General features: G+C 35.9%; 2 protein-coding genes across 8 annotated transcripts in view; one reads left to right on the top strand and one right to left on the bottom strand.

Annotated features, from left to right (window-relative positions):
- The window catches only part of MYO6 (myosin VI), a 115059-nt gene extending 94842 nt beyond the window's left edge, over window positions 1-20217 (top strand). For 4 of the 7 annotated variants that reach the window (XM_052781676.1, XM_052781675.1, XM_052781678.1 and 1 more), the window contains exons 27-35: window positions 293-371; window positions 2612-2772; window positions 5932-5961; window positions 6431-6469; window positions 9758-9861; window positions 11242-11373; window positions 14696-14722; window positions 17013-17231; window positions 18676-20217. In XM_052781676.1, coding sequence (XP_052637636.1) covers window positions 293-371; window positions 2612-2772; window positions 5932-5961; window positions 6431-6469; window positions 9758-9861; window positions 11242-11373; window positions 14696-14722; window positions 17013-17231; window positions 18676-18875 — 991 coding nt within the window. In that variant the 3' untranslated portion in view covers window positions 18876-20217. The remainder of the gene's footprint in view (window positions 1-292; window positions 372-2611; window positions 2773-5931; window positions 5962-6430; window positions 6470-9757; window positions 9862-11241; window positions 11374-14695; window positions 14723-17012; window positions 17232-18675) is intronic. The other 3 variants (XM_052781680.1, XM_052781681.1, XM_052781682.1) reach the window with 3 other exon arrangements.
- Window positions 20218-24142: 3925 nt separating this feature from the next.
- IMPG1 (interphotoreceptor matrix proteoglycan 1) overlaps window positions 24143-26293 on the bottom strand; it is a 66517-nt gene continuing 64366 nt past the window's right edge. Inside the window, exon 17 of the mRNA XM_052781674.1 lies at window positions 24143-24627. The gene's annotated coding sequence lies outside the window, so the exon portion shown is untranslated. The remainder of the gene's footprint in view (window positions 24628-26293) is intronic.

The raw sequence follows: 26293 nt of genomic DNA, 5'->3' as shown, positions 1-26293 counted from the left end.
AAAGAGAGTAATTTGGATTGTACTCCTGTTGTGATATGCAGTGTTAAAACATTTCCTTTCCCAGTGATTTATAAGGTAAGTGTAGTCAGAATAGAGTATGGAAGAAGTGATATGATGCTGCTGGAAATACAGATGGACTTGAAAAGTTTCTTGACTTTACATGTAGTGTCCTGTCATCAGGACTGTACTGATTTCCGGATTACCATTCAGTTTTATGGAAGATGCTTTCCTATCTCTTGTTCACTTGCATCATAATAACATGTTTTCATTTCCTCCTCGTCTTTTATAATAGGAAATCTGAGATTGAGGCAAAGAGAAAACAGGAAGAGGAAGAGAGGAAAAAGAGGGAAGAAGAAGAAAAGCGTATTCAGGTTAGTATTTTAGCTATGTGTGGCGTCTGGGGTTTTTGTTGTTGCTGGAGTTTTTTCTTTCTTTTAAATCTTTTTCAAAGCTTAGGGTCTCCACTGAGCCCTAGGGCTTCATTTTATAAATATGTGTCTCAGAGTCATTCAGCAGTGTTGCTTTAGTAGTAAATGTAAGGCGAAAATCATGCTTAGGGTATCCCAAGACAGATCACCCATTTCTAGTTCATATGCAAGTTCAGGTCTTCTGGATAGAGGTGCCTTTGTTTTTAAAGTTTTTCTAAAGTTACTTTAAAGTTAAAAATACACAACACTGAAGAATCGTAGTTTAGCCTTCGCAGTTTTTTGCAGATGTTCCATGTCAGGCAAGTTTGGCACTCTCTTACTAGAAGTCACATCTGCACTCAGGCTGTGTCATGTACCAGCTTAACTGTAAACACTTTCAGAATATTGGTAATAATGAGAGGATACAGGACTGTCTCTAGTAGCCCCTTTGGCTACATTCATGTAGAATAAATATATGCAGTTCAAACCCTGCTCTTCTACCTCTTCCCCTTGATTCCTGACACTTCTTACTGATCCCATCATGAACTCACACTCAGAGTTGTGTTTGGCCCCTATACCCTTGTTTTCCTCTTGTCTTGGAGATTACCTGGCTGACCTGGGAGAGCAGTCTCAGAGAGAAAAAGCTTCTCTGTCGGGGCATTTGTAGCAAGCGCAGGGCCATGGTCACTGATGTTTACAGACTCTTTTAAGCCCTGTCCACGATTAATCAGAAGCAGAATTTTTCTCTTGTATCTTGTTATCCCTGGAGTTAGCCTAGCACTGCTTATTCTCCTTGTGTCTACATACTCTTTTCTATCACCTCACCCTCATTCTTGATAAACAAGTCACTGGAACTAACAGAGAAATTATAGCTTAACTTTGGTGAAAAATGACTCTTTCCTGTGTTTATTGGGACTGTCACCTGTATCAGAATAATAAGCACTACCAGCTTGCAGAAGTTAAACATAAAAAGACTAAGCTGCTATTTGACTAAGTCTCTAAATCATTGCTTGGAGACCATTGCAGATGTGCCTAGTGTTTTGTGAGAAATTCATAGGATAAGTTTCCATTCAGGGACAGTTTAAATGGATTAAACTTTGTCCACTGAGGAAGCAAGTTGGCCTGTTGCCAGAAGGTTTGAAAACTTGGTCTGCCAGCTCTAAGAGCATCTCTAGGGATTGTTTTTATTTATGTTTCTTTGTTTCTGAGATGTGGATATCTGCCATGCAGAATGTAATTTATACTTTTACAGAAATACTGCATTTGGATACAAAGCAGGTACATAATCCAGTAAGGTAGTTCTTTCTTCTACATACAGTTAATTACTCAGTCTCTCTTCCTGGTGGTTGTTACTATCAGCTAATCTAAAATGGGATTCATAGGGTGAAGTCACTGGTGTTACTGCACTGCTTTAGTGGTGCAAATTCACGATGAAGAGTGGGAAGTGACTTTGTCTCCTTTGTTGAGTTTTGGGCACCAAAAAAGGTACTGCTAAGACTTGGCTTGTCTGACTTTCAGGCATATGAATTGGATGGTCACGTTTTACTTACTGTGTGTGCAAGACCCTTTGTTAAATAATGATGGTAAACTGGTATTTAGTTTTGCTCTGCAGAGGCAGTATATCTGGATTGCTTCTGCATTGCAGTAAGTCAGAATTTTACCATTTGCTTAAATTCAAAGCCAGATCAGGTCCACAGAGGATTCCAGTGTTTGTCTTGATCCCTTTTCAGAATGAACCATGGACCTATATGCAAAGCAATGCCAATTGCAAAGTCCTGTAATGCCAAGCGCAGAATGTCAAGGGAGTATTGTGTTAGTGCTACGGAGGAGTAACCATATTGCTCTGTATCATCTGAGTTTTAATGATTCTAAAAACTTTTGAAGGCTAATTTTCATAATACCTAAAAAAAGCTTCATGTGTTTTTTAAATAAGGAATAATTGATTGGAACTTTATTTTGGAAAGGTAATACAAGTGGTGGACAATAATGATTTGATAAACTACATGAAAACCAAGATGCAATCTTAGCTGTTTTGTTTTTCTTGGGTCAAATTAAATACTAATTCTGTTACTTTTTCAGTTCTGTAAATTTTGCATGTTTTGAAAGCTATAAATATACTACTTGGCATATTTTTCTAATCATCTGCTTATGTACCGTTTTGGTTTTGATTGGGTAAGGTTTAAAGGTGTGTTTTTATAAAACAGGCTGAAATTGAGGCTCAGCTAGCTAGAGAACGAGAAGAGGAAACCCAGCACCAGGCAGTGCTTGAACAGGAACGTCGTGATCATGAACTTGCAATGAGAATTGCCCAGAGTGAGGCAGAACTCATCAGTGATGAGGCTCAGCTTGATCTAGGATTGCGCAGGTACGTGGTTAAGTAGTAACATTTCTCTCTCTCTCTCTGTTTTTTTTTGTCTTCTTCCTTTCCTGATCCCTTTCAGAAGCCTATGCTCATGTTGATTTTATGTATTTTTGTATTAATTAAATGGACATTTTATGTCAGTGTATTGGTATATTTTTCAAATTAACTTCTGAAATTTGTTAGAAATACATTGCTTTTGCTTAAAGACTTCCTCCATTTTGCATCTTGCTACATCAGTAATTTAGTAGGCACTTGTGAATATGACTGCAGTTCTCTTTCTCTTTTTGAGTCCTGGCAAGGATGGCAACCAATTTAAATTATTAATTTTAGGATTCATTTGAAGTAGTGAATCGAATTTCCTCAGTGGTAAGTAGTAATAAGATATACCCTTTCTGGTACTTGATGGTTCCAGTAATACAGTGTGAATTTGTGTGTGGTTTTTTTTTACCAAGAAGCCCTCTCTGAATGCAGAAACAGTAGTTATTTCTGTGTCCTGATTTGTAAGTTTTTTAAAGTGGAATGACTATATTTAACATAGATGGGTTTGAAAATTAAATGTCATCTTAAATGTTTTCTTTTGTGTGAATTTTTTTGCGTCACAAGAAGTGCTTGGCTTTTGGTATACAGATCCACACTGCTTGCAGAGCAAGAGCTCTTCATGTGTAAAGGGTGATGCCTTAGAAGCAATTTAGAAGTTCCAGTAAAAATGGTACTTATTGGTCAAATTGCATAAAGGGACTTATGAACATGATCACATCATCGATGACTTCATTAGTGCTACTCAGTTTGTTGTTGTTGAAAGAAGAGGTATAAGAAAATCCCAAGTGTTTCCATGGTATTTCAAGCTCCCAGATGTGTTCTGTTTGCTACTTGAATTTTACCTAGTTGTATACTTTTTTTTTAATAACCATATGCCTATGAGAGATAGCTGGGTGATTTTTTTGTTATGTACAATACTGATTTTTAGACAGTTCCACTAAAATTATTGGGTTTGCCCACAGTTATACAATAGCTGTCATGTTGTCTCAGGTAAGACTTTAACATGCACAGGTGGATGTCCAAGTGCTTCACAAGACAGCATTCTGGAGATTTTCATACTTTCCCTGTTTGGATTTTGGTGCAACACTTTGAAGGTAAACCCAAAGTCACTCTAGTGTTGCAACCTGGCAAACTTCTCTTAGACATGAAAGAAGGGAGGCAATACACAAGAAGGGCTCAGAGAACTGAGTAACTTTTCTGTCAGTGAAGCTCTAATCTCCACAGTGTTTCCTACTGCTCATGGGTGATCCTGGTATATGTCTTCCTTGAGCAGTCCTGGAATGGATGATGAACTAACCGTCCTGATATTTATGACAGCCAGTTTTTCTCCACTGTGTAGCTAGCGGTAGGAGAATGAAGACTTTTCTGAATGATTGCAAAGTGCAGAATGGTCTGAACAAATTAACACAGTGGTGTAAATAATTTCTTGAGCAAGATAATATATAAATCTAGAAAAAAGTAATAGGTTTTTCTGCTTGTATGAGATTTTAGCTCATTAGCAAATTTTTTTCCTTCTGTTTCTGCAGTCTACTTCAAAGAGTTTTAAGCATGTCCAAAAATTGAAGAAAATGCTTTTAATTTCAACTTTGATTTGATTTTGGTTTGGTTTGTTTAAAAACAAACTAAACAATTCCCCTGGGTAGATTTCCATGTAACTGCAGGAATTGGTTTAAAAGTAGAAATTGTGGGAATTCTTCTCTGAAATGAAAACTATTTATTGGTTTGAACAAAACATGTAATTTAATAATTTAAATATAAATTCTCAGGACTTACTTTAACTGATACCAGTTAAAATTTTACTAGAATCTAAGGAAGTTATATTCTGCCATCTTCTGGATTTGAGACTTGCATATTACCATATGATACACTGAAATCACTGTGACTTTTATATATGTATATTTGCCTTTTCTGTTAAATTTTGCTGTAGTAGGATAAAGCATGTATCACTCCATGCTGAATTCATGCAGTATACTGATTCTACAGTGTTTTCACACAATTTTGTAAAATATCATTTCATGCTTACATATTGGCATGAATAAAAGGGTATTTTCCATTGTGCTGTACTACCTGTGCAGTGAAAATAGTAAGAACAAGGTGATTTTTATGTGCCACTTTGAAGGAACTCTTGTATTTTAATTCTTTTTTTAAGGAACATGATACTTGTGCATTGTCATATTTGAAAATGAGTAGCCTCAACTTTCTTTTCTCCTGAATACCTTGCTGCATTCACCATTACTTTTCATAGATATTTAAAGGTTCATAAGTATTAGTAGTTTCTTTGAAAAATACATTCTTTGGCTCCTGTCAAAGAAGAAAAGTTGTTTGTTCTGGCAGTAGATCCAGCATTTTTATTTGTGCTTATTCTGTGCTGAATATGCAGGACCTCTCCTAGCTTCATCCAATTTTATTACTCATCCACAATTTGAAAGCATGTGTAACAAGGGATTTACTGCACCTAGGGGTAAATTCACGGAAGTGGTTAACACTTAAGTAAAGAATTAGTTAAATAATAGGTATCTGTTTTCAACTGTGCAATGTTTTTAATTTGTGGCTTATGGAAACGTGGTGTAGCATATAGCACCAAAATAAGCTAGCCTCAGTGAAGGTGGTGTGAGTATATCTGTTCTGTGTGTTGTGTTGGAACAGTCCAAGTAAGTTCTAATTTGTAGCATATTCAGTGCTACATGTGTGTACATGTGGGTCTTCATTATGGCAGTTAGACTCAATGTCTTTTCACAGCTTGCATGAAGAAGCTGTCTGTCCTGTTCCCAGAGTAGCTGCATGAGGATTGCTGTTATTTCTCGTGATATGCTTATCCAGGCATAAAATATATCAGTAGCATGTCTCAAAATCTTTGATTTTGAAAGGGGGGGGAGGGGGAGAAAGTGTGTGGGAAGTTTTCACTTGTACATTTTTTCCAGATTATCTTAATCTAACTTTTAAAAAATAATTTAACACTCATGACTGAATGAGAGAGGTGAAGAAAAAAGGTCTATATAATCATAAGATAGTAAATAAGACGTGAGAGAGCATGAAATACTATGACCCATCTTTTCCCACTTCAGATTATTAGAAAGGTAACTAGGAAGAAGTCTATCTAACATAATTATCTTCTATTTGCAGAGCCAATGGAACAAAGCTGCAAATGACTGCGTATGGCATTTTTTTCCATTTGAATGCTCTAATAGAAAAACAAGCAACACTAATTAATTCAAAGGAAATTGATATTGTCCTCTTATTTACTAATACTCCATAACAATCTTTATTATCGTGCATCTGTAAACTTTAAATCAGTTTGAAATACCTTATATCCACTACTTTGCTTATGTCTAATAAACAAGTTAATAATCTAATATACCTAATAATATCTATTTAAAGATGATTATGTAATTAGTGTAAACTTTTTCACATACTATCCATTTTTCACTGCCCCGTGTGATTCATTGCTCTTTACAGAATCAGGACTGTATATATGTATCTATTAGAATGGAAGTTATCTAAAATAATTAGCCATTTTTTTTTTTGTGCACTTCAGTTTGGTTGGCAAGAGATTTTCACAGTTATAAAGGCTGTTTTTTTATTAACGTGTTTGGTTTATGCTTATTTATCAATTTTCTTATAGGGAACAAATGGCCACAGAAATGTCAGAAATATTGTCTAGGTAGGTGAGAAGGCAACACCAAATGAATCAATCATTTTATAAAAAGAAATCACACATTAAATGGGTCGAATTATTATGGAATGAAAAATAATGCAATCTGGGTTTTTTTAAGTGCTAAGCAGATAAGTAAATTATTTCTTTCAGATAAATTTCCTTTATCAACACCTTTTTCAGCAATTATTTTTCTGCTATTTTAATTGATTATATATATATTAAAAAAAAGAATAGTTCATGTACCCTGGCTTTTTGTGTAATTTTGATAATGTTCCTCCAGCGCTCTTCTCTTTTCACCTTTTTTATGATGATAATAGAAAACTAGGCTCCACAGCTTTCAAAGGAGTATTTCTACAGATTCAACAGAGTTTGTGAAGTTATTTAATGTTAATGTAACTGTTAGTGCTTTTAATAAAAAAAATTCTAGTTATAATTCCCTTCAAATAAAAGCAGGTTTGAAAATTACCATGTTAAAAGCATATTAAAACCCCTCTTAAGACATCTAAACAAAATCCCTTCTGAGATGTCTTGAATGCTATTGCAAGATTTTATGCACAATGCAAGAGGAAAGGAGAATGCAGGTTTAGATCTGAATACAATTCTTCTCGAACAGTCTCAGTAGTTTGTGATAGAATACTAATTCTCTGTTGAGAGAAATTGTTATAATGTCCTCCATATCAGTGAGTAATTAGAAAGTGTTTTGTGCAACTTGAGGACAGAAATAACATTTTGGCATTCATTTTCTGAAGCTTACATAAGAAGCAAAATTGTTTAGAGTTTTTAAAAGTGAATCTGTCGTTAAACAAGCTACTATGCTGTGTATATATAGTCTGAAGATGATCGGTCTCACATGATTGATGGGTTTTCTAGCTGTAGCATTGATAATTGGGAATGCAGCTGTTAACTGAATTTGTTTCTTGCAGTGGTATTTTAAGAATAGGAATAAACAATGTTGTGTGTAATTAAGCTAGCATGTGAATTTAGATGGCTAGATTATATTGCATATATTGACATAGTTCCAATGACAATGGCCAATTCTTAATGTGCAAAAAAATCAGAAAATTTTGGGGGCAAAATCAGAGGCTCTGTGTTTTGGTTGAATTCAAAATGTAATACTTCTTACTGCATGGTTGTTTAACTAAATTTTTTTCACTTGTCGCATACTGGAAACTTTTGACTTGAGACTGACTTTTTTTAAGTCTGGAAATACTGTTTATGATACATAACTTTGTCAGATTGAGTGGTGAAGACTGATTGGCAAGTATGATGGTCTTCTTAATGCCAGACTGTTATGCTTAAAGTCATGTAGAAAACAAAAGAGTGATCTGCAGAGTAGTACTGTAATGGAAAGACTAAGCCATTCAATTGGATTAGCATTCTTAAAGATTACTAGTTTAACCAGAGATCTTACAGCCTAGTTCTGGTGCTCTTAAATTATGTAGCAAACTCTTAGAGTGGTGGGTAGTGTTGCTAAATAAGGAAAATCCTTGGGATTTGTCAAATTAGGTTCAAGAAGGTTAGACACCAGGCAGCGGAAATTACATTTAGCAGCAATTCTGTAATGTCCTACAGGTATGCCAATGATGACAAAATATTAAAATACATATTTTGAAGGAGACAGTCTGCCTAATGATTTGTTTTACACATAGGAGTAGTGCTAAGGGTGAGGAAAAAAGTTCCTGTCCCTCAGCTATGTACTGATTAAAAGTCAAAGAGGTAGTTTTTTATGTCAGACTTCTCACATACCATAACTGGAAGCTTTGTGTTAACTCAAATTAGTAGTATGAGCTGATGCTTAATTCTGTAGTTTTAATTACATTTGAAGAGATGGTTCAGTTGCTGTTAAGAAGAACATTTGGTGAAACAGACCGTTTTATTCTAGGAAACTTAAAATGCATTTGTTATCTCTGCATTCAAAATTGCTATATCTCCATAGAGAAATTTTTCATAGAAAATGTATTTATAACCTATTAACTAAAAAGGGAAAATAACATAAAACTTCATAGTACCGCATCAGACCTTTATGGAAAAATAAACTTTAAAATAATACTCACCAGATTATAAATACTGTAATAATGTAACAGTCCCACAAAAATATTGCTGCACAAACTGACTTTAAATGAAAAGGCCTGGTTTCTTCTGTTTTTCTCTTGTGAATTTTTGAATACTTGATTGCATCAAGTATTTTGCTACCATGTTAGTTTCTTCTGAACAAATCCTCTCAGATCCTGAAAGATGATTCAGTTTGCCTCATGTTCTTAGTCATGGACATTAGCAGAGACTGGTAAAATCATGTGTCTGTTCTTGAATTCCTTAGTGTTTAAAAAGTATTCTGATCGTCACTGAATGTTGGAGCGTTTTGAACTTAGTTTATATCCAAATAATCCATGGGAAGTTTGCTGTTCCTAAGGGAAAGTTCTTACACTTCTTATCCATAGCATTTTTAAGACAAAAAAAAAGAAATTTTTTTTTTCAGGTTTATCTTTAGATGTATGCATGTAATGTTTGTTTGTTTGTTACATGGATAACCTTATACATACTGTTAAAGATGATGGAGATTTTAGTAATAATTTCTCAGTTGCATTTGCCATTGACTTTGTTGCATACTACCTACATGACAAATACCTTTTGCCTCTGAAAAACACTGTTTCTGGATGAGTCTTTTTATACTGGTCAGCCTTTCTTCTGAAAGTGGTCTTTTTTTCCATGGTATGTCTTGATGATTCCCCCCACCCCTGAATAAACATTGCTGTTCTCAGACAGCCGCTGTCCAATTAATGTAGAATTAATTTGATTTCTTGTCTCAAATTAGACTTTTGTCAAAGAGATGGAATATTTTCTCAGCAGAGGAAACGGCTTTTCTTCCTTCTCCTTGTCTACTTCAGAAATAGTTTTTTGTCTTATTTTTCAAATGGAACTAAAATGTATATGGCCACTCTTTGTTGTCTGTATTCTGTATTTTGACTAGTACTAAATCAGTGTGGGGTGAGGTACACATAAATAGAATATGCGTCTTTTCACACATAAGCGCTAACTATTAATGACAATTCCTTTTAATCTCTAGGCAAGCAATCAGATGATTATATTATTTTGGATGTAAAAGATGCCTTCACTTTCTCTTAATCATTTGAACATCTTGAAAATGGTACTTTGTCTTTGAATTCAGTCCCTCTGCTGCTAATTTTCATTCTAATAAGCATGCTGCAGTGTTGATCGTGGGATCTGTTCTTCCTGTTGTAAAAATTCCTGTTTCATACTTGAAAAAATACATATATGTTTTTTTAATAATTGTAGGGGTCCTTCAGTTCAAGCCACGAAAGCTGCTGCTGGTACTAAGAAGCATGATCTCAGTAAGTGGAAATATGCGGAGCTTCGTGATACAATCAATACATCCTGTGGTAAGTGGTGGGGTTTTTTCTGATTTGATAAAGAAGTCAAGTTGTAGTTGTATGAAAGGTGTTGCTTTCTTCCTATGACAAAGATAAAAACTTGCTCATTAATTTATTCAGGTTTGAATGAATGTCAAATTAATTTTAAAAACTTGTATTACCCTGAAGAGAACAGCAAACTAAGATATTTCCATATTCAGGAAACAGAATTTCCTTTGTTATCTCCTTTACTGATTATACTTTTATGATGTTAAACTGCTTGGGCCATAAACTACATGTTATAATCTCTTAATTAAATTGTCTCAGTTTTACGTATTTCCACAAAGGGAATAATAGTTATTATGCTTTACCTAGAATTTGTGTGTTCTAAGAAATTTTTTGCTGCCACTTCTTGCTGTCATCAAATCACAAAAAAGCAAATATGTCATGTAAAGGACAGCAAAAAATATTTTCTGACTTAGATGTTCAGATTATTCTTCAGTTTTCAAAATGTGTAACTTTGTTTGGGAAGCTCACAGTTGGGACATTAATTACTTTTCCCCCAGTGTTATGAAGATCAAAACAGATAAGAATTATTCCTTTATTAAATATTACTGTTTCTTCCTGCTTCTGATTGAAAGCAGTTGGTTAATTTCTGATTTAAGATCACTCAGAATTTCTCCCTGGAAGTAGAAATTGGAAACAAACCCATTCTCTCTATTTGTATTTAAAACCCAAAGTTAGCTCCAAATTCTAACAGTATCTGTATTGTTTTTACGTATGCAAGACTGGAGTGATGTTTTCAGCTGAATAGGTGGTGCAGTAATACATGGTGCTAGTGTGTGTTCATCTCTAGTGAAGCCAGTCTGGATTCTCTTCCGTGACTAATGAAAAAGCCTTGCGATCATTCAGTCTCTTGATATAATGAAATTCAGCAAAATTAAAATATATTTAATAAACTGGAGAAAGAACCTAAGTCTGAGCAATCAAATTGCCGATTTTCTTTTTTTCAGTTGCAGAAATAAAGTTCAGCAGTGAAATTTTATCTGTTTCTCTACTGCTTGGCTTGTGATAATGTCAACAGGCAAATTTAGTGAAGTGAAGATTTTATTTGTAGCATTTCACTGCTCCAGATCTCACAGTGGAGCAGCTACTTTGGGGACTGCCATTACTCTAAAGGAGAAAAGGATATATAGCACTCCAAGGGACTTTTCTGGGCCATAAAATAGAGGTCCTGTTGCTGCAGAGAGTGAGGGTATAATATAATAAATATAATTATTATATTATATTAAAACATATTAGTGTTACAACATGATCTAAAATTATTTAGCTATCAGTATAGAAAAGCATTTAGTAAATAATTTTTCTGATTTTTCTCACTTATCCCTCCCTTCCTCATTCTTGAGACAGATATTGAACTGCTGGCGGCTTGCAGAGAAGAGTTTCACAGAAGGCTAAAGGTATATCATGCTTGGAAATCCAAGAATAAGAAACGCAATGCAGAAACAGAACAGCGTGCTCCCAAATCAGTCACAGACTATGGTGAGGAGAGATAATTTTGTGTTTATAATAATTTTGGTGACAATATTCTAAAGAAAACATTTCTAGAATGAATTTTGGTTTCACTAGGTTGAAGGAAATTCTTGTTTTTTTAAAGAGTATTTTTATATTGATTTAAGGTAAATATTTTGAAAAGATCGGAACTGGCAAATACTTTGCAGAAAGTAGAATACTTTTAGAAGACCCACATACATGTACTGAATAGCTCTCCCTAAAAGCTTTTCTCATACCAACTCATGTGTTAAAAATAGTTCTGATTTGCTGTTGCAGTTGCTGGCATTTTTGCTATATGTTCTTTGCTGTGCCACTTAAGACTAAGGAAGATCATTTTCCATTTAGGAAGCTATGGTTTGCATTTTGAGACTTTTGAGACTTTGTTTTTAAGGTTGTTCATACTAGTTCTGATTTCTGGAATTACAAATGCTGCTTTCTGAGAGTAGTTAATGATAGTTCAGAACAAAGAATTATACCTAAGGATAGAACAGAGATTCTAAAAATAGTTAGAATCATAGAATCATTTAGGTTGGAACAGACCTTTAAGATCATCGAGTCCAACCATTAACCTAGCACTGCCAAGTCCATCACTAAACCATGTCCCTAAGCACCACATCTACACGTCTTTTAAATACCTCCAGGGATGGTGACTCCACCACTTCCCTGGGCAGCCTGTTCCAATGCTTGACAAACCTTTCAGTGAAGAAATTTTTCCTAATACCTGATCTAAACCTTCCCTGGCACAACTTGAGGCCATTTCCTCTTGTCCTTTCGCTTGTTACTTGGGAGAAGAGACTGACCCCCACCTCCTTTCAGGTAGCTGTAGAGAGCGATAAGGTCTCCCCTCAGCCTCCTTTTCTCCAGGCTAAACAACCCTAGCTCCCTCAGCTGCTCCCCATAGGACTTGTTTTCCAGACCCTTCACCAGCTTCATTGCCCTTCTCTGGACACACTCCGGCACCTCAATGTCTTTCCTGTAGTGAGGGGCCCAAAACTGAACACAGGACTCGAGGTGCGGCCTCACCAGTGCCGAGTACAGGGGGACTGTCCTGGTTTCAGCTGGGATAGAGTTAACTGTCTTCCTAGTAGCTGGTACAGTGCTATGTTTTGAGTTCAGTATGAGAAGAATGTTGATAACACTGATGTTTTCAGTTGTTGCTCAGTAGTGTTTAGACTAAAGTCAAGGATTTTTCAGCTTCCCTACCCCTTCCCTACCCCTGCTGGCCACACTATTTCTGATACAAGCCAGGATGCCGTTGGCCTTCTTGGCCACCTGGGCACACAGCTGGCTCATATCCAACTGGCTGTCAACCAACGCCCCCAGGTCCTTTTTCTGCTGGACAGCTTTCCAGCCACCCTTCCCCAAGCCTGTAACGCTGCATGGGGTTGTTGTGACCCAAGTGCAGGACCTGGCCCTTCACCTTATTGAATCTCATACAGTTGGCCTTGTCCCATCAATCCAGTCTGTCCAGATCCCTCTGTAGATCCTTCCTACCCTCGAGCAGATCAGCACTCCCGCCCAACTTGGTGTCACCTGCAAACTTACTGAGGGTGCACTCGATCCCCTTGTCCAGATCATGGATAAAGGTATTAAACAGAACTGGCCCCAATACTGAGCCCTGGGGAACAGCACTTGTGACCGTTCTCAAATATTCCATCTATCAGAGAATTGCATGAGATTTTTTGGTGCTATAAAAAACAAGATTGGAAGGAGTCATGCTCCATTATGTAATTCCCTATACCATTTGGTGTCCAGACAAAACAAAAAGTGTTGGTGATAAGGGTTTTTTTTTCCCTCGTGCTTTTATTCTGTCATAAGATGTAGATACATAGACATAGACGTAGATACTTTTAAAAGGTGCTAATAATTTCCTCATTTACATCACTGTAAGCCTTATAGACTTCAGGTTACATTCTCTTTTTTAAAATTCTATGAGTGTTGATATTGTGATTTTTGATTATGCGATGACAAATTTTGCGTAGTCCCTGCTTTCTTATTAGACTGTCATTCTGCTGATTTCACAGATGAGTGTTTATTGTCAAAACAGTGCACTAATGAGAATAAGTGACTGCCTTTTAAATTCAACAAGAAGGTGTAGGATTTACCATGTTTAACCCTGCCAGACCTGAAAAATAGGTGCCCAGTTTCTGGAGCAATATTGGATGAGTGGATTGTTACTCTTTTCCTGCCACTCCCCTGCGCCACACCTAGTGATTGTCCGTTATAAAGGAATCTAAGAAATTAACAGAATCACAGCAAATGGATATAATAATTTAGTCAGATCTCTCCTGCTGTCTTCTGGTTCCATGATTCTTGTGTTCGTGGCCACACAGTTAACAGGAGAGGCAGAGGAAAGGGAAGATGGGGAGAATATGCTCTCCCCAGAGTCCCATTAGCCTGGGAATAGAGCATTGTCCTGGGACATGGGGGATACAGATCCTAGGGGATACAGGTACCCTGCTTACTCTCAATGTTAGGCCTGTATACAAAGGTGTCTCCTTCCCCTTGGTTCATGTACTGAATTATGCATTGCTTGAGCATGACCTGAGAATTTGAGCTTTTCAGGGAATTTTGGTATAGATACATGGCAGGTGAAATCTGGACCCCTGGAAAAGATGTTATCAAAGAATGGGTCCTTGTGGCCATGCCTAGTAATGCGGTTTTAAGTGCTTAAGAAAGCTCATGACTGAAACAGCAGGAAAAGGCATTTGAAGCACTTCTGCAAAGTGGTAAGTTGCTTTGAATTTGAGCTCACAAGTTCTGTCTGGAGCTAAATAGGTAAAATAAAAATTTATGCACAGTATTGCTGATGGGAAGTAGCAAAGAGCAGAAAATGTTTGGATTATTGCAAATAAAGCTTGGAATATTCATGATCTCATCACATTTAGTTAGATATTTACTGCATTCTTTTCAATGTTTTTCATTGCATTTTTTTACATTCCTTGAAATATGGCTTCATATTTCTGAAGAAAAGTTAGAACATTGCAGTTCAGAAGAAAGTCACTGATAGTGACCTTTCGAGACTCTTGTTAATGTCAGAAGTAATTTTTCCTACTGCAAATAATTATACTACATGAGCATTTCACATCTATGTATTATAATGATCTGAGAAGGTAGTAAGAAGGAACTCTGATTTCTTAGATGTTTAAGCTAAAAGTCTTTCAGGTGTCAGTGGATGCGTGCTTCAAATGATGTAGGTTTTTATTTCTGTCTTTTCACTGATGGGTGAAAAATGTTGAGATAATGAAACTGTAAGTTATAAAGGATCAGCACTTTTATGTTTTGTTCAACATGTAATGTTTGTTCACAGATTTTGCACCATTTTTGAGCAACTCACGTAAGTGGGGAGACAGTTATTTAAGCTAACTTTGAAGAATAGGAACACTTGAGAGCTCTATACTAACATTAATTAATCCAGTGTTTTGCTACACATATATATAGAATTTAATTGTTCAAAAAAATTCTATTGTACAATTTGGCTATGTTATTGAACTGATGGTAATTACATGTTACTCTAGTATTTACAAATGTACTTTACTGCTTATCTTCATGAGATCCTAGCCATTTGAGCAGTCATGGGAAGGGAAAATGAAATAACTTTTTTATGTAGGTTATTTGAAGGTATAGTCTCCTTTTTTTTTTTTTCTCTCTTTTTTTCCTCTTCCCTGCCCCTCCCCACCATGAAATGCCATGCTTGTTCCAAGATTTTTTACTGTTTGCATATGGCTTTTTGTTGTAGCAAAACTCTGGAATCAACGTAACATCTATTTTCCTAGCACACAAACTAACATTCAGGTGGTGGTTTCTTTTGAATAAAAAACTACAATTCCATACCACTGAAAAGTAGAGGCTATATTGGCTGCTTAGCATTCCTGTCCTCTAGATTTCCTCTTGGATTTAGGTATGCATTTAGAGGTAGAAATAAGCCTTAGCAATTACCATTACAGTGCAAAAAGTGTTTGACAATACTAAAGCACTGATCTGCTGTGATAGATGTTCAGACAATGTGCAGAAAATAGAATTAATTTCTTATAAACTCTAAACTATGTCTCCTGGTAAAATACATGCTTTATCAGAGTTGATGTATAAAAGCAGCATTCACCTATTAAAATCTGTTTTGTTTTTCTTCTCTTGGCTTATGTAGTCATGGAAAAAAATTGGGGGGTATGATTTGTATAGTACATACTTTTTTTTAAGATTCTGCTCTTTGCATTTAGAAAAACTATTTTTGCTTGAATCCAAGTGGAAGAAATGTCAAGGTGCAGTTGCTAGTCTATTAGTCTTGTTCATAACTGTAAAAATACGTTATTAGAGGTGATTGTCATTCTTCATTTTATTAAATTTTAGCTCAAAAATTAGCTTTGCTGCTTATTAGACAACGGACAAAAGGAATTCACTTTTAATTATTCCCTTTAAGCTGAAACATGGAACTGTTAATACTGATTTTCTTTTGTAGAGATGGCATAGATTCACATGCAGAATTTCTTAAACAGGGTATTTGTAACAGTGGTATTGTAAACCACTAAAACAAGATCACTAATAAACTTTTGCAGGAGGCAGTTATTAAAGGAAAGGATCTTGCTTGTAAGAGCATTTACTATTTAAAACTGATGATGATAGTGTATACGTAACATTAAGAAGGTCGATCAGTTGATGAGTTAACATAGAGAGTATTTGCTTTTATTGTGAAGAAAGTTTCTCTCTGAAGTCTGAAATGTGTGGAACTCTGAGGGAGTCCAAAAATGCCCATGGCAAATGTTTACCAAAAATATATATGAAGCTTTAAAAGACTTTGTATAACTCTTGTCTCCTCTAGAAGTTTGGTCTGTTGATCTTAATGGTCTGAAATAAACAATTTCCTTAAAAAAGAAAGCAGCCAGAGAGTAGTTCTAATGCTGGAGTTTAGTACGCAGAAATCTAGGCAGAAAGTTATGTTTGGTGGCAGCTTTGTAATAAGCAGTAATTGTTGTCAACATTTCTATTAACAAATTAGTCATTTCTAACAGTATTACACACCCTTCTGTGTTAACTGTCAAAAATCTTCAAGTGATGCTTTATATTTTTGTAACTGAAAATGCTTCCTTGTGCTGTAATCTTGTTTTACAAAGAGATGGACTGAACTAGAGCCATTACTAATTAATGGTTTTGGTTGGTAAGAAATTTTAGATGGGAAGTTTTACCTTAAATATTGATTTAAAGCAGAATGTGTTATTTTACTCACTTTGTTTTGTCTAAATGTACCTGATGCCATTGAGCAAGCTATAGAGCAACATACAGATGCAAGAGTTAACATGAGCCTTTCCTCACCAGTGTTGTAGCTGTAGTGATTAAAAGAATGCACATTATATGAGACGGGAGTGCTTTTTAGGTTTTATGAGACATCAGATGACATTCAGAGAGATTCTGTCAGGTTTTGGGGGGTTGTGTTTGGGTTTTGGAGTCTTTATTTGTTTGGGGTTTTGTTTGGTTTGTTGTTTTGGGGCGGGGGTGGGGTGGGGTGGGTTTTTTGTTTGGGGGTTTTTTTTTTTTTTGCTTTGCTGATTAACCAAGCAAGTTATAATACGGCTTTCTTCTTTTCTGTTTTTTTGTTTGCTTGTTTTGGGGGTTTTTTGTTTTTTGCATGATAGCTCAACAGAACCTGACAACCCAGCTACCAGCGAGACAACAAGAGATTGAAATAAACAGACAGCAGCGTTACTTCCGCATTCCCTTCATCCGTCCTGCGGACCAATACAAAGATCCCCAGAACAAGAAGAAGGGTTGGTGGTATGCACATTTTGATGGGCCATGGATTGCTCGACAAATGGAACTTCATCCTGACAAAGCACCCATTCTCCTTGTGGCGGGTTGGTATTGAAAGCAAAATTCAAATGTTGAAAAGGTTCAAAGTTGATAACTTTAGAAAAAGAGGCTGATGATACAAGTTTCCCAACTTGTATCCTCTTTTTTTCCTCAGCAGTTCTTGTCTAGGCAGAATTTGAGGATTTGGGACTGCTGTTGATGGTGGCCAAATGTTACAGAGTATCATTTGGAGATGTAATTGGTCACGTGTTTTACTTGTACATGTACTTTAATCTGGGAAATCGTAGACAGAGTGGCAATCCAAATGTAAATGGGTTTTATTATTAAGTGTCCTCAGAGTGTTCACTGAACTGGAGGCAGTGTGAAGGTAAAACATCATGATTTATCTGCAAAGTTCTATTCATCATTGTCTTGGTTTTTAGTTAGCTTTGAAAAATTACAGCAGTTTGTATCAAAACAATTTGCACATATGGTAGGTTGTCTTTCTATAGTATGGTGCTAATAGCAAACTGATGCTTTTACCATATTTATGCTGCCTAGTATGCAAGAATAGCTTTTTAATCTTAAACATTTAAAATAAAAACTAAATGTGGCAATGGATTAGGTAGAGATTTACCTGGTAATGAAATGTATCCTCCTTTTCTGGAGGATCATGAAAGGGGGAGAAAACACTGGAGAAATGCTGTTTGGAGTTCTATGTTTTGAGGTTTTGTATTTAACTTGGAGACTGAGGAAAAGGCCATAACCAATTTGTTTAGCTTCAGAGTGAGCAAAAGTTCCTTTGTTTTCTGCTAATTATTTTTAATAGAATTCCTTTTACCAACTGTTGCCTGTTCAGTGTCAAAGCCCATAGCTAAAACTAGCATTGTTGTCATAAATACCACATTCAATGGATCACCTATTAAAAATAAGATTAAAATACAGCAAGTGAACTACATTCATCATTTCATTGGATTCCCTGTGTCAGTCCCATTTGGTGAACACTGTTTGTTTAGCATGGGAGGCAGACAGAGTGAGAATACTGGCTACTTGATCAAAAGTCTCGAGTTCTTAGTCACTTTGCTCCATTTAAACAAATTGAATAACAGCAGTTCACTCTAAACTGTGTGAAACTGAAAGTATGTGTAAAACAAACGTGGTTGTCATCTTGTAGTGGATTTCAGGAGAATATATCAAGAAGCTGATCTTTTCGGCTTCTTTCCTTTGTTCGTTTGCTCTTTTTTTAAGCACAATTTTGTCAGTTGCAGAATCATACTAGTTTATTCTGATACTGCTTTTCTGTACTGTGTGGGGGAAAAAAGAATAAATTTCTCTCTCTCTTTCTCTCTGTCTCTGAGGACTGATTTCCCCATAAGCTCTGAAGTCTATTAACAAACCAGAGCTTGAGAGAGGAAATCTAATTAACAAAGATCTAATCTTTGTTAATGGGACCTTTGAATAATGTAAAAGCTTTATGAAGATTTTTCTTTTTCCCCTTTACCATTTCAGGTAAGGATGATATGGATATGTGTGAGCTTAATCTTGAAGAGACTGGCTTAACTCGAAAGCGAGGTGCTGAAATTTTGCCGAGACAGTTTGAAGAAATTTGGGAGCGCTGTGGAGGTATCCAGTATCTTCAAAATGCAATTGAAAGCAGACAAGCTCGTCCTACATATGCTACGGCTATGCTGCAGAACCTGTTGAAATAAATGGTCATTTTGCACAGTAGCGTTCAAGATGAGAACCCTTGCCCATGATACAAAGGGAAGAGTTCCTCTGTGCAACAGAGGACGTAAACATTCTATAATCATATTAGAGATGTTTAATATAAAGTGAACAGATTTTATTAATCATGTGGTTTGTTAATTTGTACTTTATGATGTTTAATTTGTGTAGTGAACTTTACTAGGTATGAGGACCTTGAAGAAACTTCAGTCAGTGTAGTTTGTTGCATTTTGTTTATATGCTGCATTTTCTTTAACAGTTTCTGTTATAACTCCTAACACTTTTAAGCAATCTGTCTGTACTTGGGTACATATTACAAAGAACTGCATTGCAACCACCCAACCACCTCGTTATAAAATCCCCTCTTTAAAACACTGAATAGCTGGCTTCAAGTGGTGGCCTAGTAAAGAGGATATGCTGTTTCTAATAACTGGAATTGTGAGGCCTTAGCTTTGACTTCTGTTCCAGAGAAGTTGGAGTATACTTTTATATAATCTGAGACATTTTATGTCCTGATTTGAAAACTGGTTAGTGTCTGTATTTACTGACTTTTTCAGAAACTGATGGGAAATCCTCCTAAACTTGAGACCCATAAATTCATATTTAATGCATTCTCTGTCTTGGTTGAAGAGAAGTGGTTTTTGTACATTCTGAGAAGCGCGTTCATATATGTCAATATTGTGTAATATTAGAGGTACTCAAAGAATGTACTGCTCATTAGGGCTTATACCACTTCTCTCTTAGTTTCTTTGTCTTTTCTCTAAGTACAAGTTTCCTTTAGACTTTTATTTTTCTGACCAAATTTCCGTTAGGAATTCTTGGACAGTTTGTTTATCCAGGTAGTGTAATTTCAATATATTATGCAAAATTATCCAAGACTTGTATCTGGAGGCATATAAGATTAAGGATAGCATAAGGGAAATATGTTCAGCTTTTTGGTGGCAGTATAACTTAACTGAATATTGAGGCCTGAGCCTCAGACATCCTGTTTATTTTAATTGTAACGAGATGCACAAGGTCTGTACCTTTTGTTAGATTGTATAAAAATTTGGTCCAGTAACATAATGCATCTATGTGCTGATGAAATAGCTACAATTTTTAGTATACTAGAATATCATAGGATTTGGACACTGAGCTTTATTTTAATCTTCTCTGTCAAGTTCGATAGCTTGTAACAGTTCCCTTATTAAGCAGTTTGTTTGGGGAGTTTTTGTGGGTGGGAGTTATTAATTTCATACAGTTTTAAGATGCGTTTGGTTCACTTATGTGAATATTGTTTCACCGTGCTGGCCATTATTTCAACAAATTAAACTTGATTATTTATTATCTCTCTGATAGGCATTCAAAATACAAGTAGCTTAATATTCAATTACTCATTCAACCTGATTTAAAAAGAAGTCTTGCTTTATGAATTGACGAAGTTTGCTTACACTATAAAATAAATTCCTCACTGTTTACTCAGTGTGAAACCTCTTGGAAACTAATTAATAACTTTCAAGAGGTACAGTTCTGTGGCACAGAGAAAGCTCCTGATGCATATATCCTTGCTGACCTTAGCTTGTGCTTGCATGCCACCGAGTGCTTGTTGTTACAGATGCACTCCTTACTGTAACACGTGGAGATACTTGAGTAATACATTAACTCTGTATGAATCCACTGCATCAGGGAATCTCAACTTCCACTGCGTACCCACTCTACTTTTTGGTCGTGTGATTGCAGACGAGAAAATGTTTTCATTTTACCCAAATTCTTCACTGAAGCAGTAATTCTTGGCTGGAAGGTGAAAGGAGCAGCGCATCAGACTGCTGGCTAGCAAGTTGTGTACAAACCTGTACAGTGTTGCATGAGTTTAAAGGTGCTGCTTATGAAATTTAGATTACTGGTTTAATGTGTTACTGACTTGGAACTAAAGTTTCAGGACTTCCAGTCTCCAGAAACTTAGCACTGCAAGAAGCTATGATCGTTCATGCGATACAAGGAAGAAAAATGACTGAAGTGGTAGGGGTGAGATGCCCTACCCTCTATTTATTACTATCTGGATTTAGCTTCTTGATTTAACACATTCAGTCTCAGTTTATATATATATATTTATATATAAAACAGATCTTATGAGACTGAACATGGTAAGCAAAGAACCTCAATACTTAAGTGTGTGTGTAAGTGTATACACATATATATGCTTAAATATTTTAGTATATGTATGTGTAAACTTACTTGTGGGGAACTTAAAATAAATAAAATTGTTAACTGAATTTTTCCAGTCTGTTCCTTTGATTATGCCAGCATTTCCTTGACTGGCATCAGAAAGAAAATTTATTTTTCAGAATGGGGTGTATGGGAATTCTTGTTAACTAAATGACTAACAAATATGAGCTATCAGGAAAATAAAATTGACTCTGAAATAGTGGAAGAGGAACTGGTGGCTGGATGTTCTCAGATGAGATGTTCCCACCTCTCTGCATTGCTCCAGCAGTATGCCTGAGGCAAGCAGAAGATGCATTCCAAAAATCAGGGTATTCTAGTTTGCACAGTAGCAAGCCTTTTTTTTTTTTTTTTCTTTTTCCTTTTTTCTCTGCACCGAAAGCAGCATCTGCTTTTAGTTCTACTGATCTTTTTGTGCGACAAAATTAATTTTCAGTTCATTTCAGTTTGTGGGGTTTTTTTAATGTCAGGCAATATTCAGCTGCTTACCAATTGTTTCCTTTGTTCCATCTACTGTGTCGGATAATTATACTGTTGGTTGATTTGGAGAGGAAATAAGGGGAGGAGGGGGGGTTGATCTGTAGGATTGTAGTATTACCTAATGCCCTTCTGATCTACGGTTATAGAGAAAAATTTGATTTTGTTTTTAAAGCAAAATGATGAGGTAAACATGTTGGCTTGGTTCTGTGTGTTTGATTTTTAAAAGAAAATTCTTCCTGCCTCTCAGTGAAGCTGTCCATTATAGTTGAGATCTTCTGCATGAAACACTCCAGAAAACAGAAGAGCAGAAGAGAATCACCGTGCGTGGCTACATTCCTGATGAGGTGACCCAGGAATATGAATTTTCTAGAGAATGCTACTTCAAAGATCACAAGGTCATTAAATACTTGTCTTTCATCCACTGTAAAGATTGTTTTTCTTTACCTAGTTGAATCCTTTGGGTTTTTCTCCAAAATCTTTATTTAAAGTATTTAAATGACCTCCTAATACTGTACTGAAAATTAAAAAAAATAAATACATTCCATGTTGAAATCTCAGTTGTATCTCTTACCATTTTGTCTTTAAAGATTTAAAGCATAGTAAGAAAGGGTAAATTAAATTACGAGAAGGATAAAAGGATTTCTGTGCTGGAACTGCCAGCTGCTTTTCTATCAGATGTTTATGGTGCTTAAAGCTACTCTAGTAAAGATTTTGTCTTTACTTTCTAAGGTAGGTGTTCCTCTAAAATAACATTCTGATACTAAAAAATTCTGATTTCGTTATCTTTAAGTGTCACTCCCCATTTCTCAGTATTTGTTGAAACAAGTATCTTTTTACTTTTATTACTATTTTTTTAACCTTTATTGCTGTCACTTCCAACCTATTTATCGTTTGCTATGCTGTGTACCGTTTGCACCTTTTCCGTTTTAGATCATGACGATCAGTGACTAGTGAAACCGCTTAGGATGCTTCGAGTTTGTATGCTGCAGGAAAAGCTTTGTTTGGGGTGGAGGTGTGTTGCTTTTGTGTTTGTTGGGTTTTTGTAGTTGTTTTGGTTTTTTTTTTTTTTAAAGTATTCTCAAACTTTCCTGTCTTAAGGGCCAAATCAGAGCGGTATTTTTTTAATTTGACTGAAGTAATTCAGACTTTGATATCTAGGAGATATAATTTTGTTTCACTTTCGTTATGGGTTTCATCTCCAACTGTAGCTTTATATCAGTTTTAAGATAATGTGATGTATTTTAGTGCAAGATTAAATACCAATTCAATTACCTGTGAAATTTTCAAGTAATAGTTTTATTATATTTTATTGAAATACAAAAGGCTTACATCCAGCAAATATATTTGGTAATTAATAGTTGAAAGTGATAAATACAATCATGAATAATCATTATTAAAATACACATTTTAAAATTACTTATTCTTTAATCTGACTAGTGATAACTAGTATGAATTGAAATATACTACACACATACAAAAATACATTTGTAATGGAAAAAAATGGAATGCTTTCAGCATTCTTAATGCATTCTTAACTTACATGAGCGATAGTGAAAAGCTAGTATTTGTTGGCAGGGATGACTTCCAGTGCCCTGCAAGAAGTATTTTTAAAGTAAGAGTTTTATTCTGAAGTGTTACTGTGTAAAACCACATTTTGGGTTTCCTTCTTATTTTTTTTTTCTAGTTAAATAAATTAAGTAAAAATACTATTTCAGCTGTAGAAACTCAACCTTGTATTCTTGGTGCATTGCCTTCATTTGTACACAATCACCAGCTTTGGTGGTTTTGCAGGCAGATCTGTTTGTGCAGTTAGTTGTTTGGAATTCGTAAACAGTTCTTTTGAGCATACGTTATAAGGTAAACTAAAGTTCAGTCTTTGCTGTGGTAACTGTGTGGTACAAAGTAAAAAGAATTGTCACTAAAATCAGCTACTCTCCTGAATACATTAAAGTTTCACATCTGAATGAGGACCTGTCATCCAGTATAGTCATGAACTTTGTAGAAGCTCAGTTTGAGCTGTAAGTACTAGTTATGGTATGCACCGAGCAGCAAACAGTGCCTGAACGTTACAAAACACTGGTGCAGCATGTAAATACAGATACGCTCAAGAAAAAGGTGTTCAAGGTAAAAATAATGCTCATACTTGAATCAGGATTGTGGATCCATAGAGCATAAATTACTAAGCCTATAAAATACTTAATGGCCACCCATTTTCTGCTTAGATTTCTTCTACAAAAACTAATAGTAACCTCTCAAAATTATTTGTGTGTATACCGAGTTTAAAGTGTATGTGCTTATGTGCGACTCTAATCTACTTGCTACTGGGAGGGTGCTTGTGAGTATAAACCTCGTGTTTGGAAAAGATGAAGCTGCAGGCATTGTGCCTCGGCAAAAAGTTGGAAGCCTTAGGATAACCTGCCAGTTTAACTGTCACCAGAAACTAAGCAGTGAGGTGTGTATGTATATATGTATATATAATGTGTTTATTATCAGAAAAATAGGAATCTGATGTTCACAGAAACCATAAAAAAATTAATCCCAACTTCTGTGTGATTTGCAATGTGAGTGTGGTAGGGGGAGAATGAAAAAGTTCCTAAATGCTTTTAACGTGGCCTTTGGTCAATGACAGCTCTTACTTCCATGTTTGCCGCTTACATTAGTGTATGTGAGGAAGGTTAATAAAAGGGTATAGAAAAGCAGTAAAGTTTCTTTGACATTTTTACCCAAATGGCTGTCACGTACCATATTGAAAAAAGTCACTTCTCAGGAAAATCTGTTTCTAGCATTTGGCTCTTAAATGAAAATACAGTTAAGATGTGTAAGCCCTGGATGCTTAAGGCATGCATCTTAACACTGGTGACTTCTTACTAGGCAAATTTTAGACATGGTCAAATAGTTGGTCAACCTGGTCATGTTGTTTAATAAAACAATTTTTTTGATGTGTACTGATGTTAGAGCTAAAAGTTATATCTTGAGGAATCCTTGAATTTTTTTCATATGCATGATCAACCTGAAGTCCAGTCTTGAATAATGCAGACCTTCTTTTTCTAATACCTGTAAGAGAAACTCTCGTAAGACATTCGAAAAGCGTTTTTTTTAATTTGAAAATGTATTATTTATCTACTGCTAATAGGCAAGGTCTCACTAAAATCTGTTGAGATAATCCCAGTTCATTGTAAGGAGACTTGAGATAATCCTGAAGTTATTATTTACATACTAAGTCATTGAGCTCAGAGTAAAATTTATTATTTTTTCTCCCTGGTACAGCCATGCTGTGCTTCTGTATGAAACAACAAACAACTACCACCGATACCACCGTAATCTGAAGAACGTGTTTTTGACTCTAAATAAGTAGAATGCAGTGTGCTACAAAAGAAGCCATATCTAAAGTACCTGCAAGATTCACAGTTACAGCAGACCTGGGATGAAACAATCTTTGGGACGTTCAGCTTCTACGCGTTGTTTTAAGTGTGAGAGCGGCAACTGTGCCATGCAAACTTGTAAATTTGTAAAACCTGACCCCTGGTATTCTTGAACTAAGAGCACAGCACTTCCATCTCTGTATGGTATTTTAGGTCGTCTTTCCCCTGTGATTCTGGTAATGAAACACTAAATCTCTGATGTTGGTGGGGGAGATCTAACAGGCTAACTTGTATTGTTGTAGTGTTTTAATCCAAAATACTGTTTGCTTGATGATCTAAGCGACTGACATGAGGATGAAACAAATGGCAGTCTTTGTTTTCACCTCAAATTTAATTTCAGTCATCTTTCTTGACGGCTGAGTCAGCTTTTCAGAGGATCTTGCTATGTGTCAGTTACTGGTTTTGATGAACAAAGAGTGATGTATTTTCTATATTTCTTAGGGAGAATCTGTAGTGACTTTCAGGCTTCATCTGAATTGCATCAAGTGAAGCGGTCTTTGTCCATGCTGATTAGATTCAGCATTATGAAACAAATTATTCTACCATCCTCTTATCCAGTGCTTTTTTCCCAATGCTTCTGGGCTATTCTGTGTCAAAGATTTCTGCATCCTCTTAGGTTTTACCTAAGTTTGTTAAAACTGATTTTCTGTGGTATTTATTGCAGCAGAGTTCTTTTGCAAGCTTAGAAAATTTTGTGAAGACTAGATGAGATCCTTTTTCTTTTCAGGGGGTAGATCCGTCACTGAATTTTGCCAGGTAATGTCTTGAAAAAGAAGCTTACTCACCCATGCCATGTACAAGCACAAATAAATGGTGTTTATAGAATAGCATCAATTAGATCAACTGAAAAATAATAGACTTTACGGACAGCCTGACATAAGACCCTTACAGCTGAAAAGCAATGTGCTGTATTTTTCAGCACCTTTTTCACCAAGCAGAGAGCGTCCAGCGCAGTCACTAACAGGGACAACAGATACTACAAGACAAAAGTTGCATTTTGAGTGAGGTGGTGTCTTTGGCTCTCATCTCAAAGGGGCAGAGAGCACACGCGTAGGTGAGGTGGGCAGCAGAGAGTCAGGTCGGCAGGATCATTTTTGGAGAACTTTGGCATGTTTGACTCTCAGCCATAGTAGGCCAACTGGATGTGGACTTGTTGGCCTTATGACTCAATCTGAACGAGCTGATCCACTCGAATGTGTAAATTCTAGCTCATTGTCACATTCTGCTTTGGCCCAAAAAAAGATGACTCTCTCAGTCATTTTATTCCTCATATTGTACGATTTGTGGAGCAAGGCACA

Source organism: Harpia harpyja, chromosome 3 (assembly GCF_026419915.1).
Source record: "Harpia harpyja isolate bHarHar1 chromosome 3, bHarHar1 primary haplotype, whole genome shotgun sequence".
In the NCBI taxonomy this organism is placed as follows: domain Eukaryota; kingdom Metazoa; phylum Chordata; class Aves; order Accipitriformes; family Accipitridae; genus Harpia; species Harpia harpyja.
The sequence above is the reverse complement of the archived record's forward strand: the minus strand, read 5'-3'. Positions and strand labels throughout refer to the sequence as shown.